At 41.9% G+C, this 19374-nt stretch overlaps 1 protein-coding gene across 1 annotated transcript; it reads right to left on the bottom strand.

Annotated features, from left to right (window-relative positions):
* Positions 1-2161: 2161 nt before the first annotated feature.
* LOC121387893 lies at positions 2162-19374 on the bottom strand. The gene is made up of 6 exons (XM_041519124.1): positions 19177-19374; positions 14078-15868; positions 12300-12517; positions 11382-11605; positions 4158-4281; positions 2162-3172 (listed from the first exon to the last, which is right to left on the bottom strand). Exons 2-6 carry the CDS (start codon positions 15839-15841, stop codon positions 2806-2808), a joined length of 2697 nt encoding a protein of 898 aa, XP_041375058.1. The 5' UTR covers positions 15842-15868; positions 19177-19374; the 3' UTR covers positions 2162-2805.

Genomic DNA, 19374 nt, shown 5'->3' on the forward strand with positions numbered 1-19374 from the left:
TGATGTACAGTTTTAAGGAGGAAAAGAAAGAAAGAAATGTTTTATTTAACGACGCACTCAACACATTTTATTTACGGTTATATGGCATCAGACATATGGTTAAGGACCACACAGATTTTGAGAGGAAACGCACTGTCGCCACTTGTCACAAGTCAAGGGTACTAAAATAAGAACCATATTATATTTTAGAACATTTATTGTAAATACTTGGGTAATTGAGAATATATTGTTGAACTGTGTGTCATAGCTTGCTGAGGCAAACTATATTTGTATACTGTAATCACTAGCAGAGGTGTTTGTAAAGAACTTGGGCTTGGGCTTACATTGGTGAACACTTTTGTTTGTGAATGAAGGCATGCATAGTGGGGATATAGTTGGGAGATGTAATGAGTTGTGGGCAGTCACATAACGTTCTTGAGAGAGAAACTGTGTGTTAAGATATTGTGAAATATTTTATTCTGTATAACTCTGGGTTGATGACAACCGTAAGTAGATTTTGTTTGTTTGTTGTATAACTGTGGTATACTATTGTGTATATGTGTTAGTAGTTGTATGTAACGTCATTGCAAAACAAAAGTCTTAAGTAAATCTGATTTATGTAATATTTAAGACACTTGTGAAGTGCGGACATTATATTAAGAGAAAACTGTCTAACATCTGATATGGTAATATAAATATTACATGGTTTTGATTAGGGTATATTGTATTTCAGTGTATTTGTGTATTGGGTCCTGGTGATGACGAACGTAGATGATGTATTCTGGGAGTTAGCGAAGAGTGAGTCTGGTGAATGGCGGTGGTGATAATGGTGAACAGAGAAGATGATCAGTGAATGATCGTGACGACGGTGTCAATGATTTTGGCGAACGACGAAGGTGATCTGTGAATGATCCTGACAAAGAGTGTTGATGATTCGGGTGAATGATGGTGGTAATAATGGTGAACTGAGAAGATGATCCGCGAATGATCGTGACGAGGGTGTCAATGCTTTTGGCGAACGACGAAGGTGATCTGTGAATGATCCTGACAAAGAGTGTTGATGATTCGGGTGAATGATGGTGGTAATAATGGTGAATGGAGGAGATGATCAGTGAAGGATCGTGATGAGGGTACCAATGATTCTGGTGAACGGAGATGATCAGTGAATGACCGTGACGAGGGGGTTAGTGATTCTGGTGAACGACAGGGGTATTAATGGTAAACGACAACGGTGATCAGTGAATGATCATTATGAGGTGTGATGATTCTAGTGAATGATAATAATGATAATGGGGAATGGTGAAGATGATCAGTGAATGATCATGACAAGGGTGATGAGAGTGACTTATGATGATGAATTGTGAAATGTGATGAATAGTGGAAGACAGACATTTTAGTATTATTTTGTGGTTAAAAGACTTTTACTCTATTTAATATTGATTCATAGTTTAATTTACATGTGATATGTGTTACATGCGTGATAGTGCAATATGTATTGGTTGGGAGGGAAGTGTTATGTAAATAAATGTGTATGAATGATTCCTGAGTTGTCGTCTTGTTTCTTTTGGAATACCGACCCGTGACACCACTACATGGGCTACTCTTTCCGATTAGCAGCAAGGGATCTTTTATTTGCGCTTCCCACAGGCAGGATAGCACAAACCATGGCCTTTGTTGAACCAGTTATGGATCACTGGTCGGTGCAAGTGGTTTACACCTACCCATTGAGCCTTGCGGAGCACTCACTCAGTTTTAAGGAGGAAACCCGCCACATTTTCCCACTAGTAGCTAGGGATCTTTAATATGCACCATGCTACAGACAGGATAGCGAAATACCATGGCCTTTGACCAATTGTGATGCAATGATGAGGTGGCTCGATCCTGCGACGTAAGCACCTCAAGCGAACACTCAACCCACTGAGCTAAATCCCACCCCTCCAAGTCTCACTGGTCACAATTGCAGAGATTGAAGATACGCACAAATTGTTTATAACGACATGTATTATATTACACATTTGATAGATCTCTAGCCAAAGTTGATTAGTTCACCATCAGGGCAGTGATTAGAGAGGGTATGATGGCCAAATGACACCGCTCCCACCCCCCCCCCCCCCCACCCCGCAAAATATTAAACATTTTTAGTTTAACGAGACAGACCCTTGTTTTTCAAAACTAAACCATATTTGTTTTAGAGCCGTTTATGGTTAATAAAATCAAACATTATTTATATTGTATTGTTTTGATTATACATTCCAGTACAAACGAAGTGTTTCTGGTCATCCTGATGTTTCCAATACCACAAAAGCCTTTTTTTCATATTTAAAACAAAATAACATGCGTCTGAGAAGTAACGGTTATGGAGTCGAGTTCTAGTCTATTTAAAACAAAATATATTTCCCGGTTTCAACGTCACACGCTCTTGTTTGTAGTTCAATCAACCAGTAGAACGATGCCAGAAAGCCGTGCTAGAAAAAAACAAAACAGTCTAGTACACGTCCCCTAGACAGTAATCCGCTCTTTTCATTGGTTAAATGAACTTGTCGTTTAGAAGATAGACAGCCGTTGCTACCTGTTCATTACATCATTCCATAACCAAAGGTAGTACGTGACGTCAAGTAATATGTGACGTTGCATGAATTCCTTCTTGTGACGTAATATATATATATAAACTTAGTGTTTATTGTAACTAGCTGAAACTAGAGTCTGCTCCTTTAAAAGTAGAATATAAAATTAGAAAACGTGCCCTTTTGAGCTTAATACGTGGCACTTTGTTTTGACTGTGCCATGATTTGTTTTTACTGCCACCACCCACCCACCCATTTTAAACTAGGAACGGCCCTGATCGTCTTCGCTCGTCCATTGGTCAATTTTCTCAAGCTTTAGTTTCTTTTTGATTGGCGAATCTTCCACTGACTGGCGCCCATCACAGTAGAGCGTAACAGATGCGCACGCATCGAATTCACCGACATCCGGTGTGTGGAGAAATATTCGCAAGATGTGCTTCATTTCGTCTGCGCAAAGTTTTTTTTTGTATTTAGCCGGAAGTTTGTCCACGTAGGAATACACTAGCTCACGGTCTACAGACTGACCTGGAAGTGTAAGAATGAACGACAACACTGCTAGAACATTCTCACATTTAGATTTGCATGCCGGATAAACAGTTTCCCATGATGCATCGCTCGGACAGGCGAACCTGCAAAGAGAAAATATCCATAGACTTAAAACAGTGAAGCTACCCTGTGGTGAGATACATGTTCCTTTGTGTTTAACATCTCTGGGTGGGAACGAATCCACTAGGATCATTTCGTCTTTTTTTGGAAAAAAGGCTTCACCCTGTAATAATCAAAACGGAGTTGAAAAACGATCCGTGTTTATTTCCTGTATTTACTTCGTTAAAGTCCGGCTTAGATCGTATGAAATCGTTATAAACCATTTATTTTTAGACTCCTCGGTTTATTATATAGACTGAGCAAGGGCAAAGGAAGGAAATGATTTATTTAACGACGCACTCAGCACATTTTATTTACGGTTATATGGCGCCATGCATATGGTTAAGGACCACACATCTATATATATAGAGGAAACCCGCTGTCGCCACTTCATGGGCTACTCTTTTCGATTAGTAGCAAGGGATCTTTTATATCCACCATCCCACAAACAGGGTAGTACATACCACAGCCTTTGATATACCAGTCGTGGTGCACTGGCTGGAACGAGAAATAGCCCAATGGGCCCACCGACGGGGATCGATCCCACATCGACCGCGCGCTCTACCACTGGGCTACGTCTCGCCCCCCGAGCAAGGGCAAAGTACCATAACAACCAGCCATGAAACATGGTCACGTTTTTCCTTTCCTTCCTGGGTCTTTTGAATGGAGGGCCCTGGTCGTGTATTCTGCCGTTCGTGAGATAAGACTACATGTAGAAAGATCTTGTTCCAACCAGTGCAACACAACTGGTCAAAGGCCGTGGTATGTGCAATTTCATGCACTTAACAAGTAAAATTCATCTGTCTTAAGATTTACTACAATAATATTTTTGATTGAAAATTATTATGGGACTAAAGACCCCAGCCCCCCCCCCCCCCCCCCCCCCCCTTCTCTGCCGTGTCAGAATATGACAGAGAAAAGCTAATATCGTGGTATCCCTTTCATTAGTATGGATTCGTCCCAACGAACCTTCTTCTAATGTGATTCTTCAGTAACGACCACTCCATCAGGCACTTGTCTGTGATGACGTCATGTTTCTGGAAGGTCGGCGCGAACCGGTCAATGATCCTCAGCAGATCTTCTTCACCATAATCTGATTAAAAATAAAACAAACTGTTCACAGGAACTCCATTACATTGAGGTTGCACAACACCATTAATTATCCCATGCGTTCCAATTTCAATTTCTGTGTCAGAATGTATTCTGTGAAAAATATAATATCGAGACAGCGACATAACTGCTATTCTATGCAAAATGTCAGCATATATTGACCACGAGACATTTCACTAAGTCATTCTTATGCCAGCTGTGCACTGCGTCATTTTGCAATCTTTTTCTCGATCCAACCAGTGCACCACGACTGGACAAAAGTCGTGGTATGTGCTTTCCTGTCTGTGGGAAAGTGCATATAAAAGATCCCTTGCTACATTAAGAGAAATGTAGTGGGTTTTCTTTGATGAATTATCAAATGTTTGACATCCAATAGCCGATGATTAATTAATCAATGTGCTCTAGTGGTGTCATTAAAAACACACATTTTCTCATACAAGTGACAGTATACTACTAGCGCAGTTCTTATCAAAGGTCATTTCTGAATTTTGTATATTTTGTTTTTATGAGCAACTATTTTCTAAACCGGACTGAATTAAGCTGCTACAACAAATAACAACACGACAAATAACAACACGACAAATGGTGCCCTGGTGCCTTAAACCAGTTAAAACAAAAGGAAGGAACTTACTCGCGAAAAAAGTGGAATCATTGGGCTATTTCTTGATATTGTCAGTGCACCACGACTGGTATATCAAAAGCCGTGGTATATGCTATCCTGTCTGTGGGATGATGCATATAAAAGATCCCTTGCTACTAATGGACAAATTTATCGGGTTTCCTCTATAATACTATATGCCAAAATTACCACGTTTGACATTCAGTATCCGATGATTAATAGATCAATGTGGTCTAGTGGTGTCGTTAAACAGAACAAACTAACTTTTTTTGCGAACAAACTGACGGTAATATATGTTGGTTAAAATAATCACCAGTAATACACCAAAATAAAATAAAATAAAATGTTAAAGTGTGTAACAGAAGCCCAAACACACACGACACGTATAAATCTACGATTAGCACATTGAATATAGATCAACGGTGTGTAACAGAAGCCCAGACACACACAACACGTATACATCTACGATTAGCACATTGAATATAGATCAACGGTGTGTAACAGAAGCCCAGACACACACAACACGTATACATCTACGATTAGCACATTGAATATAGATCAACGGTGTGCAACAGAAGCCCAGGCACACGCAACACGTACACATCTACGATTAGCACATTGAATATAGATCAACGGTGTGCAACAGAAGCCCAGGCACACGCAACACGTACACATCTACCATTAGCACATTGAATATAGATCAACGGTGTGTAACAGAAGCCCAGGCACACGCAACACGTACACATCTACCATTAGCACATTGAATATAGATCAACGGTGTGTAACAGAAGCCCAGGCACACGCAACACGTATAAATCTACCATTAGCACATTGAATATAGATCAACGGTGTGTAACAGAAGCCCAGGCACACGCAACACGTATAAATCTACCATTAGCACATTGAATATAGATCAACGGTGTGTAACAGAAGCCCAGGCACACACAACACGTATACATCTACGATTAGCACATTGAATATAGATCAACGGTGTGTAACAGAAGCCCAGACACACACAACACGTATACATCTACGATTAGCACATTGAATATAGATCAACGGTGTGTAACAGAAGCCCAGGCACACACAACACGTATACATCTACGATTAGCACATTGAATATAGATCAACGGTGTGTAACAGAAGCCCAGGCACACACAACACGTATACATCTACCATTAGCACATTGAATATAGATCAACGGTGTGCAACAGAAGCCCAGACACACACAACACGTATACATCTACGATTAGCACATTGAATATAGATCAACGGTGTGCAACAGAAGCCCAGACACACGCAACACGTATAAATCTACGTTTAGCACATTGAATATAGATCAACGGTGTGCAACAGAAGCCCAGACACACGCAACACGTATAAATCTACGTTTAGCACATTGAATATAGATCAACGGTGTGTAACAGAAGCCCAGACACACGCAACACGTATAAATCTACGTTTAGCACATTGAATATAGATCAACGGTGTGTAACAGAAGCCCAGACACACGCAACACGTATAAATCTACCATTAGCACATTGAATATAGATCAACGGTGTGTAACAGAAGCCCAGACACACGCAACACGTATAAATCTACCATTAGCACATTGAATATAGATCAACGGTGTGTAACAGAAGCCCAGACACACACAACACGTATACATCTACGATTAGCACATTGAATATAGATCAACGGTGTGTAACAGAAGCCCAGGCACACACAACACGTATACATCTACGATTAGCACATTGAATATAGATCAACGGTGTGTAACAGAAGCCCAGGCACACACAACACGTATACATCTACGATTAGCACATTGAATATAGATCAACGGTGTGTAACAGAAGCCCAGGCACACACAACACGTATACATCTACCATTAGCACATTGAATATAGATCAACGGTGTGTAACAGAAGCCCAGGCACACACAACACGTATACATCTACGATTAGCACATTGAATATAGATCAACGGTGTGTAACAGAAGCCCAGACACACACAGCACGTATAAATCTACCATTAGCACATTGAATATAGATCAACGGTGTGCAACAGAAGCCCAGACACACACAACACGTATACATCTACGATTAGCACATTGAATATAGATCAACGGTGTGCAACAGAAGCCCAGACACACACAACACGTATAAATCTACGTTTAGCACATTGAATATAGATCAACGGTGTGTAACAGAAGCCCAGACACACGCAACACGTATAAATCTACGTTTAGCACATTGAATATAGATCAACGGTGTGTAACAGAAGCCCAGACACACGCAACACGTATAAATCTACCATTAGCACATTGAATATAGATCAACGGTGTGTAACAGAAGCCCAGACACACACAACACGTATACATCTACGATTAGCACATTGAATATAGATCAACGGTGTGTAACAGAAGCCCAGACACACACAACACGTTTAAATCTACCATTAGCACATTGAATATAGATCAACGGTGTGTAACAAAAGCCCAGACACACGCAACACGTTTAAATCTACCATTAGCACATTGAATATAGATCAACGGTGTGTAACAGAAGCCCAGACACACGCAACACGTATAAATCTACCATTAGCACATTGAATATAGATCAACGGTGTGTAACAGAAGCCCAGACACACACAACACGTATACATCTACGATTAGCACATTGAATATAGATCAACGGTGTGTAACAGAGGCCCAGACACACGCAACACGTATAAATCTACCATTAGCACATTGAATATAGATCAACGGTGTGTAACAGAGGCCCAGACACACACAACACGTATAAATCTACGATTAGCACATTGAATATAGATCAACGGTGTGTAACAGAAGCCCAGACACACGCAACACGTATAAATCTACGATTAGCACATTGAATATAGATCAACGGTGTGTAACAGAAGCCCAGACACACACAACACGTACACATCTACGATTAGCACATTGAATATAGATCAACGGCGTGTAACAGAAGCCCAGACACACACAACACGTACACATCTACGATTAGCACATTGAATATAGATCAACGGTGTGTAACAGAAGCCCAGACACACGCAACACGTATAAATCTACCATTAGCACATTGAATATAGATAGGGCGGGACGTAGCCCAGTGGTAAAACGCTCTCTTGATGTGCGGTCGGTTTGGGATCGATCACCGTCGGTAGGCCCATTGTGCTATTTCTCTTTCCATCCAGTGCATCACAACTGGTATATTAATGCCGTGGTATGTGCTATCCTGTCTGTGGGATGGTGCATATAAAATATATCTTGCAACTAATGGGAAAATGTAGCGGGTTTCCTCTATAATACTATATGTCAAATTGCCAAATGTTTGATATCCAATAGCCGATGATTAATAACTCAATGTGCTCTAGTGGTGTCGTTAACCAAACAAACTTTTTCAATACAGTATAATAAGATTGTTTTCACTGTTAACAGTTCATTTCATGTTCAGGCGGTATCAGGGCCTGTAAAACCATATTGTAGTAGATTTGTGTGGGAGGTGCACGAAGACCCTTTGTAGCCCATGACCTAGTATGTTACAGGCACGGCGGAGCAGAGGCGGGGGTGTCTTGCCCCCCCCCCCCCATTAATTCTGAATCAAAATATTAATGGCAGTAATCTTAAGGCAGAGATTAATTGTACTTGTAGAATGTAGGAAATTGCATTTCAGGACAACTAGTTTTCAAACGTTTACGGGGAAGCGTACCTCCGAACCTTCTAGAAACTTTGCGTTCCGCCCTCTGTCTGAGTCAGGCCCCCCTCCACCAATATCTTCTTGCTTCCGCCGTGCCTTTATGTTACCACGTTTGGATATCAGATGATTTCTGAATCTTGTCAGAGTTAATCAGACCAGCGATTTTGAGCCATATATAAAGTAAAATGCAGACACTATTCATTGGCCTTTAAAGGGACATTCCTGAGTTTGCTGCATTGTAAAATGTTTCCGATTAATAACATATTTCCAGGGCCGTAGCTAGGATTTGTGTTTGGGGGGACAACTGAGTAGTTAATAGTCTAAAACTCCTTTTCTACGAGTAAACTTACATGTTAAATATATTTTCTTGTTTAAAATATCAGTGTCTGTATATTTGTGACGGTACATGCTCTTAAATTTGTTTCGCCTGTGGCGATTTTAATTGTGTTAGAGGGCCGTGTGCAGTTTAATTGCACTTAAGCCCAGATGTGCAACTTGTTACGTAATACTTCGCGCGATCGGACATTCCAATATGCACTTAGTCCAGCTGTGGAGGCCATGTGGCGAGTAGTTACGTAATACCTCTGCGAGTGCGGGTTTTACAACCGTGATTTGGCGACGATGGCGTCAGTAAGTCTGACGATCAGAGAGAAATAATACCGACTCTAGTAGAGTTGGAATATGAGATGATACGTGAGGTACTGCCTTGTACCCCCAGGCAAAATCCTGATTTATAATAAATAGCTAGTGTTTTAGAGATATCGAGGAGAACGAACTAGGAAGGCTCCAGGGGATCACGAACGTAGTCCGTTAGGACTTGGTAAATATCATTTCTGCTCTGTGTATAACCTTGATGTGATTGATGTGACTTTAATTATTTTAATACTGTATTATACCAATATTCTTTAGACAGTGTCTTCGGTCATCTGACGAAGTAAATCGTAGACTTTTTGTTCTAACATTATACGAGTATTTGGTAATATAAAGTCATCCTAGACGACCTAGGTACACTGTAGGTTATTGTCTTTATTGTGATCGGTATCAGTATTAATTCTGTGTTACAAGGTTACTGAATGAGTAGTTAGGGGTAATTAAAAATTAACCCGTTAGGAATAGAGCTGTAATTCCTTTATTAATTAAGTTCCCCTGGAAGCGTTCCTAAATTATCACGCGTTACTGAACGAGTAGTAAGGGTTAATTAAAAATTAACCAGTTAGGAATGGTGTTGTAATTCCTTTATTAATTAACTTCTCCTGGAAGCGTTTCTCAATTATCACACGTGTGGGTGTGGTGTAACGGTGAAGTGATTCGCATATTGTGTAACTAGACACCTAGAGATTAACTAATTAAGTGATCAGTTCTGGGTTGTTATTATTGCTGTTATTAATTTACTACTACGGCTGTACATTTGTCAGCGTAGGATAATACAGATTCCAAAGTGTATTGTGTTTTGTTGTGTTTCTAGTGAGCTAAACGTGCTATAATAATATATACTTTATATAAGATCGTATCTCTGATCATACCTAGAGACGAGCCATACTAGGGTTTAACAGCCTGTTACAGAGAGATCTAATAGATATACAGTTAGGAGAGATATTTTGATAATCGTGTTTTATTCAGTTACAGGAATTATAGAATCCCCGTGACAATATTCCATGTGTTTCTGGTCGTCTTACTATGTGTAAGAAGCCCAAACAGGATTTTTTTCTTCAAATAATGTTGTACGTACGAAAAAATCCACAATATTTTAGGAAATAAATGACATTTAACATTTACAGCCACTAATATTTTATGCAGAAATATCTATTTGATATGTAAAATTTTACAATCCTTAATAAGTCTCTTTTTATCGATAACATCTTAAAAATTGCAGCAAACTCAGGAATTCTGTCGTGTATGATTAAACAGACATTGAGAGTTAAAAATTTGTTTTGCTTAACGACACCACTGGGGCACATTGACTAATTAATCATCGGCTATTGGATGTCAAACATTTGATAATTCTGACACGTAGTCATCAGAGGAAACCTGCTACATTTTTCCTAATGCAGCAAGGGATCTTTTATATGCACTTTCGCACAGACAGGAAAGCGCATACCACGGCCTTTGTCTAGTTGTGGTGCACTGGTTGGAACGAGAAATAGCCCATTGGGCCCACCGACGAGGATCGATCCTAGAGCGACAGCGCGTCAAGCGAGGGCTTTACCACTGGGCTACGTGCCGCCCCACAATCTCTAAAGAAGTCAAACTCAATATTGTAAAGTGACATTCCTGAGTTTGCTGCAATTTTTAAGATGTTATCGATTTTTACCGATTGTAATTACATATCAAATATACTTTTCTGCATAAAATATTAGTGGCTGTATATTAAACGTGTTTCTGATCATTCTAATATTTGTACTAGGTTAAATTTCATTTTATTTCGTAAAATATTTCTTTTTTCTTACGTACGAAATTATTTGAAGACAAAATCGAGTTTGGGCTTCTCACAAATATTAAGACGACCAGAAACACATTTCTAAACAAGAACATATATTTAATATGTAAGTTTAATCGTAGAAATATTTTATTAGTCGGAAACATCTTACAATGCAGAAAACTCAGGAATGTCCCTTTAAGGCATAGCAGATTTTTTTTTCTCCGGAAAACTATATGTGGGACAGATAAAGAGACAGAATAACAGACACGAAATCTATAGCCTACAGTCATCTCCCTTTGGACCGGTAGGGAACTAAGAAGATACCTTTAAGGTGTTCCGTGTCAGACGGCCACTGCGACAGACAGACCAGCTTCGTCATTGACGTCATCGTGCTTTCGTCAAGGTCCGGAACGCGTGACGTCATATACGTGGTGATCTCTGTCAAGATGGCCGACTTGTCTCGTTCAAACTCCCACGGCTCATCCACAGTCAGCGCATGCCCACAGAAGATCTGTTCCTTTTCAACCTTAGCCAGCTGTTGACCGGATCTGGTTAAAAAAGACGAGTTAAAAAGTTTGTTTTATTTAGTGACAACACTGGAGCACAATGGTGTATTAATCATCGGCTATTTGATGTCAAACATTTGGTCAATTTGAAATATAGTTTTAGAGAGGAAACCCTCAACATTTTCCCACTAGCAGCAAGGAATCTTTTATATGCACCAGACAGGATAGCACACACGCACGCACACATACACAAACACACACACACACACACCACAAGACACACGCACGCACACTGACGCACGAACGAACGAACGAACTCACACTCTCATGCACGTACACAAACACGGGCACACACGCACGCACACACACAGACACAGACCACAAGACACGCACGCACACACAGACACACGCACGAACTCACGCACGCACACACAGCCACACACAAATATATACAGAGAGAGAGAGAGACACACACACACACACACACAGACAGATATGCGCACACACACGCACGCACACATACACACAGTCAAACACACACAAAGAGGCACCCACACACTCACGCACGCACACTCATACACACAGACTTTTGAAAAAAACCCACGAAAACAACAACAAAAAGAAGCAACACACCCTGAAAAAAAAAAAAAAAAAAATCAAACAAACAAAACAAAACAAACTAGCAAACAACAAGAAATAAACAAAGAAAACAAAACCCCCACCACACAATGGGTACCTCTTTTTGAGTTTCATCAAATTATCTGCTGCGTCACAAATTGCTTCGTAAACTTCACCAATCGACGCCGTCGGCTGGGTGATCACGTGACACACGTGGCTCAGCACTTCGAGCATGTCGACCAGGAAGTGGACGTATTTCACAAAGCGCTGAGTCAGCATCAGCTGAAGACACTGTCGAGACCGTGCTCCGTGGAGTTCTCTCTCGTCACCCACAACCTGTGAACAGAGGTTGAAATCTTAAACTTTTTGTTTTCAAACGATCATATTAACGATAACCGCATACCCTAGGAAGGGGGCGTGGTAGAACTAGATACCACCCCGTTTCAAACGATCATATCAACGATAACCGCATACCCTAGGAAGGGGGCGTGGTAGAACTAGATACCACCCCGTTTCAAACGATCATATCAACGATAACCGCATACCCTAGGAAGGGGGCGTGGTAGAACTAGATCCCACCCCGTTTCAAACGATCATATCAACGATAACCGCATACCCTAGAAAGGGGGCGTGGTAGAACTAGATCCCACCCCGTGAATGGAAGAGACGGACTAGATTTATTTTATGAATGAATAAATGAATGGCTGGCTGGCTGAATGATAGCCCGAGTACTCTGATTGTAAGAGAGCTAGACGGACACTTGGACATAAATACGCTCTCATTACAGTCAGACCAAGCTATGTATTTTCTTGGCAAATTAATCACTAATACACATACTACAGAAAGAAATCCGACAGCACCCACATTCAGTTACGCTTCGTGACATTCCGTCGCAAGAATTACAAAGCTCGGTGACCTATTTCGTGACGTAGATCACGTGATCGCCCACTGGGCGATTCCGCCTTGTGCAACAGTTACAGGGGACGTCTCATACCAAGCGACGTTACAACATGGAAGAGTTGGCTAATGGTTTCCTCTCTAACACAGTGATAAAATTACCAAATATTTGACATCCAATAGCCGATGATTAATGAATCAATGTGTTGTAGTGGTGTCGTTACACAAAACAAACTTTTTTTGGTGATTGTCGGGCACTTGTCGTTTTGAGACGGCCCCTGGAAGACGGAATGGCTGAGTGGGCGATCATGTGACGCATCGTCACGATATAGGTCGGCGAACTTAGAATTCTGCTGTCCGGAGTTTGCCGAAGCTTAGCTGAATGTGGGTGCTGTCGGGTTTCTTTCTGTGGTGTGTGTATTAGTGATTAATATCTCAATTTCTTTTAATCAATCAACTCGAAAATGATCGCTGTAAAGGTATTTGACGTCAAACATAGGATTGTTGGGGTATTAGAGCGGAAATCTTTGCCAACGTTTAGTTGTCGGGAATTGCCAAAAAAATACATAGCTTGGTCTCTGACTGTAATGAGAGCGTATTTATGTCCAAATGTCCCTCTAGCTCTCTTACAGTCAAGAGTACTCGGGCTAGCTGAATGAATGAATGAATGAATAATGAATATTTTTACTACATCCCAGCAGCAAAACAACAACACCCCCCCCCCCCCCCCCTACACACACACACACACAAACCCAACAACATAATAAACATTAGCTATTAGGTTTCAAACACATGCACATGGATATTATGGCCAATACAAGTATAAACAGCTATGAAGTCACACATATAAAACATGCAATGACGCACATGAACGTCACACCAAAACTAAAACATACAACAGAGACCCCCCCCCCCCCCCCCCCCCCCCCCGAATCGCTATGGTGCTACGTGTTCCGACTTGTTTGCACAATGATCAACACACAACCCCACGTCACTCACCTCTTTGAAACAGTCGGCGATGATGGAGAAATTTCTTATCACGAAGAGAGCGTTGTCAAGTGTGCAGCTGATCCATTCACTGTCCTCTATTTGCGATGGTCTCCTACACGCCAGGATCTCGGCTTGTCGATCCTGTGTGCTCCCGGATGATGAGGTAGGCCTACACGTGAGATGAAGATGAGATATGCCACAGAAACTGGTGATCAGCTTCTCGAAGTGTTTGTGATAGTCCAGTTTGAGATCCCGACACGCAGAGTTCATCATCTGGGCAGAGCAATGGAGGGATGTGATTTGTGGATTATTGGTCCTCAGAAACGTGGCCAAGTCATCGTCCACTCTAGAGGCACCACCACTAGAACTGTCCCATCTAGAAGAATCCCCTCCAGAACTATCCCTTATAGAACTGTCCTCTCTAGAAACTTCCCCATTATCATCTCCACAAGGGAGACCCGACTCCAACTTGACTTTATCGCATTCTACCTCTCTCTCCGGTTTTATCAGCTGTGTAGAATTGCTGCATGAAAATCCAACCAGATGATCTTTCCAGTCAAAACTCACATCCTTCAGCTCCCGTTTGAAAGCACACGACAGTGTTTTTGTAAAATGTTCGGGTTCTAGTTCGTCATTAAGTGAATGGACGTTAAGAACGTGGATAAATGTTTTCCCAGAATTGACAGTTTTCAGGTAAATAACTACCATGTAACTAGACACACACGAAACCCTGTCACAGAACACAGACAAGAATTTCGATCGTCTTGCTGCTTCCACTATCTCCATCTGTACCGTCTCAGATATACATCTCTGTAGATTATGATATTCCTTGATAGACAACGTTTCTCCGACATCGCATCCTTTAGCCTTGTCTAACTCAAACATCCACTTGTAGTCTTGATACGTCAGCCCTTTCTTAGCCACCGCGTGGGCATTCAGGCACAGATTGTTTAGCCTCTGTGGTACAGAACTGGAAAACGGCGACTGCACGGTGTGTGGGTATCCAACAGGAATATTACTACTCTGTGGACTCACGGACTCGACTTTTGGTGCGGTTTTAATTCTCATCTGCGTGTTGAAAGCCTGGTGAATGACAGGAGCCGGGCTACGCTTCGTAATGCCCGTGGACTGAGATCTGACGTCCTGGTCGTAGGCTTGTGTGAAATCCAGACTGAAAGGGACGTTATAGCTCCCTGGGCCCACAGACCTCCATGCCTCCTCGGCAGCCATTCTAAGAAGCCTTATCCTATCCTCGCTGGACCCTATGTTAAACGAGCTAACCACAGACTCTGTGCCAACATCAGATTCTCCACATCTCCCACGTTCCTGGTCTCGTCCCGAAGAACAAACTTCCGACGATCTCCGAAACAATTGGGCGGAGATACCCGAAGATGATGCTTGCGTTGCTAAAGACGAAGAAGCAGAAGAAGGAGAAGTCATGACCGATTTGTCCTCCCAGTCAAGGACGACGCCATGTGGGTATTCCTGCATCCTGACCACCTCCTCGGCCGTCATGTGACCTTTGCTCTTGGCGTGACTGGCCAGAGACATCAGCTGGAAGTTGGAGCAGCCGCCGGAGTAGTAGGCAGACGCCGGGTCGCAGACGTCGGCGTGATCCCTGCACGTCCTGCAGAACATCTTACCCAGCTGGTCGTCGTAGTAGACCCACGGATACTGCTCCTTCCAGTGCTCCTGGAAACGTCGTACACGTTGTGATGTCTTCGTCCCGCCCAGCGAGGTGCGACTGCGGTCAGGGTGGTCGTTATAATCCATGATTCACACAAGAATCTGAACAGTTATCTGAAAGATGAAACAAAAAACAGGTAGGAAGATTCTGACTTAACTTACAATAATAATGATTTATCCAGGCTTTTTCAACATGGTCCTACACCTGATTTAAAATCTGTGTGATTTAATCCTAACTGGTATATTTCTAAGGTCAACTGGGGCGGGTAGAGCGCTCGCCTGATTGGCAGTCGTTCTGGGATCAATCCCCGTTTAGTGGGTCCATTGGGCTATTTCTCTTTCCAACCACTGCACCACGACTGGTATATCAAAGTTTGTTTTGTTTAAAGAAACCACTAGAGCACACTGATTTATTAATCATCGGCTATTGGTATATATTAAAGGCCCTGGTATGTGCTATCCTCTCTGTGAGATGGTGGATATAAAAGATCCCATGCTACTAATGAAACAAAAAAAAATAGCGGGTTTCCTCTCTAAGACTATACGTCAAAAGTACCAAATGTTTGACATCCAATAGTCGATGATGAATAAATCAATACACTCTAGTGGTGTTGTTAAACAAAACAAACTTTTTTCTAAGGCCACTGAATAATACAAGTCATCACTGGTAATATGAAAGAAAGAAATGTTTTATTTAACGGCGCTCTCAACACATTTGATTTAAGGTTATATGGCGTCATACGTATGGTTTAGGACCACACAGATATTGAGAGAGGAAACCCGCTGTCGCCACTTCATGGGCTACTCTTTTCGATTAGCAGCAAGGGTTATTTTATATACACCATCCCACAGACAGGGTAGCATATACCACAGCCTTTGATATGCCAGTTGTGGTGGACTGTCTGGAAGGGGAAATAGCCCAATGGGCCCACCGACGGGGATCGATCACAGACCGACCGCGCATCGAGCGAGCGCTTTACCACTGGGCTACATCCCGCCCCTGTTAATATGAATGAAAAAAACGTAATACATGGTCAGGGCCGTATATCTGCACAACGCAGAGTCGAATGGGTATTTTGTAAAATAAGGATTGATTCTATGGAGGGGCGAGGACGTAGCCCAGTGGCACAGCGCTCGCTCGATGCGCGGTCGGTTTGGAATCAATCCCCATCGGTGGGCACATTCAATTCTTATAATTCCAAACACATAACCATGTCATTAATGTAAAGCTCTTTGAAATAAAAGTGAACTATATTTTCCAACTATTTACTATTTTATTAACACGAAATTCATACTCAACTTTAGCGTAATCCCTATGGTGGTTCGGCTTTTCCCGTCAATAGCCAAATGAGAGAATGACAATATTACAATCATTAATACAATTCATATTAATTTTTTGCATTAAATGTCAATACCAACTAGAAACATTTTGAATTCGCTATAAACATATAACGTAAGTAATTTCAATAACTTTTAACCTGTAATAAAAATGGTATAATTTATATGTGAAGATTTTTAGATGTTTAGAAGTTTGACAGCAGACGATTACTGTTTGATGTCTAAAAATAGAATCTCAAGGAAATTCCTCGGGGATTCTTTTGTTGACATAATTCATAAAGTAGTTCCGGCTATAAGCCAAAAATAGTGCTAAACTGAGATTCATGGTGCTATGAATGTCAGTTTTTATCATCACGTGATACGAATTTGACCAATCCAAGGGTTTATAGCAAAGGCATTTTTAGAGATTGGAATTATTATGGAGTGACTCGGTTATTATTTTAACGGCAAACATATACAAAGAATATATGTGTTTAGGTATTCCAACGTCTTAGAGCCGTACCTGGCAGGGGGTTGAAGGTTCAAGGTAGCCGAACCTAGCTGTGGGATGGGAATACAAGATAGCCGTACCTAGCAGGGTGATAGGGGTACAAGGTGCCTCGCTAGAAATTTACGAAACAGTTGCCTTTGTAAATGTGTAATTTGGACTACGGAAGAAAGAAAGAAATGTTTTTTATTTAACGACGCACTCAACACATTTTATTTACGGTTATATGGCATCAGACATATGGTTAAGGACCACACAGATTTTGGGAGAAAACCCGCTGTCGCCACTACATGGGCTACTCTTTTCGATTAGCAGCAAGGGATCTTTTATTTGCGCTTCCCACAGGCAGGATAGCAAAAACCATGACCTTTGTTGAACCAGTTATGGATCACTGGTCGGTGCAAGTGGTTTACACCTACTCACTGAGCCTTGCGGAGCACTCACTCAGGGTTTGGAATCTGGATTAAAAATCCCATGACTCGACTGGGATCCGAACCCAGTACTTAACAGTCTGTAGACCGATGGCCTAACCACGACGCCACCGAGGCGGTTAACTACGGAAGAAGACCCCTGTATTAGTATATCCTTTTCTGCCCACCCGCCTCATAGGTGTTTAAGCTGGGTATGGACTAGAACATATATTTATTACTAGTCTACTAACGAAAGACATGCTTAATAATATCTCAGCAGCAGGCGAGTATGCAAGGTGGTTTCTGGTGGTGGGTGGGGTTGAAACCCCAAGCCCCAGCTCAAAGTGAATTTTCTTTTCTTTTTAAAATGTATTTCCCCGAGTGCATGACTAAGGCACACCCGTAACCCCCCCCCCCACACACACACACACACACAACCACCCACTCCCACTCTGAAACGTCGCTCGCCAGTCTCGACCTCCCTGCCTAATTCCCTGCACACGTGTCTTGACATTATTTGTATTAAGCCCCTTAAAAAAAAAAAAACACCACCACGCCCCTAGCCCAGTCTGCCATATAATAGACATCCATATAGTGCAGTCCATTCATTCATTGTTCTGCTTCTATCTAAAATATGGTTCAAGCACGATGTTCTGGGTACACACCTCACGTTTATGTGCCGTTTTCACACGACAGCGGGATAGTGGGGAAGAAACCGGCTTAGCAGCCTTGTTCATGCATCTCAATGAACATTTTAAATTAAAACTCACTGAGAAAGTCGATACTGGAATGCGAACCCAATTCCTACTAGCTGATGGCGTATACACTACACCGTCAGGCAGTGGCATAGCGTGGGTTGCCAGCACCCGGGGTAAGGCAAGTATTGCGCCCCCTAACCAGTGGACCGTTAGCTCTTCCCGAGTCCCTTCCATCAGTCCAGAATTTTGCGCCCGGCACAACTGCCCCGGTGGCACCGCCCACGCTACGCCACTGCAACCAGGGGCAGTTGATAATACAATGTTAGTTCTTTTATACACCCCCCCCCCCCCCCCCCCCGCCAATATACCTTTTATTTTCCTTTGAATATCTAGCATATAATCTACTAAACACTGTACACACAAAACAGACATTTATAATTAATGTCCGAGTTCCTAAAACGGACTATATATCTAGAAACACTGACTTACCCCGAACTATTTCCACTCGCTCAGGATGTAAAAGGTGTATACGATTTTGCACAGCAAACCATTTTAATTACGAAAATGCGCAATTTAGCGTTTTTCCACTTTTCAATATGGCTGCTGATCCGCTCTCTCGCGCACTGCTCGGTATGCAGACGTTAAGCTCACCGCTAGCAGACGACATCATCGGCTAGCCCAGATTTC

This window comes from Gigantopelta aegis, chromosome 13 (genome assembly GCF_016097555.1).
Source record: "Gigantopelta aegis isolate Gae_Host chromosome 13, Gae_host_genome, whole genome shotgun sequence".
Taxonomy (NCBI): Eukaryota; Metazoa; Mollusca; class Gastropoda; order Neomphalida; family Peltospiridae; genus Gigantopelta; species Gigantopelta aegis.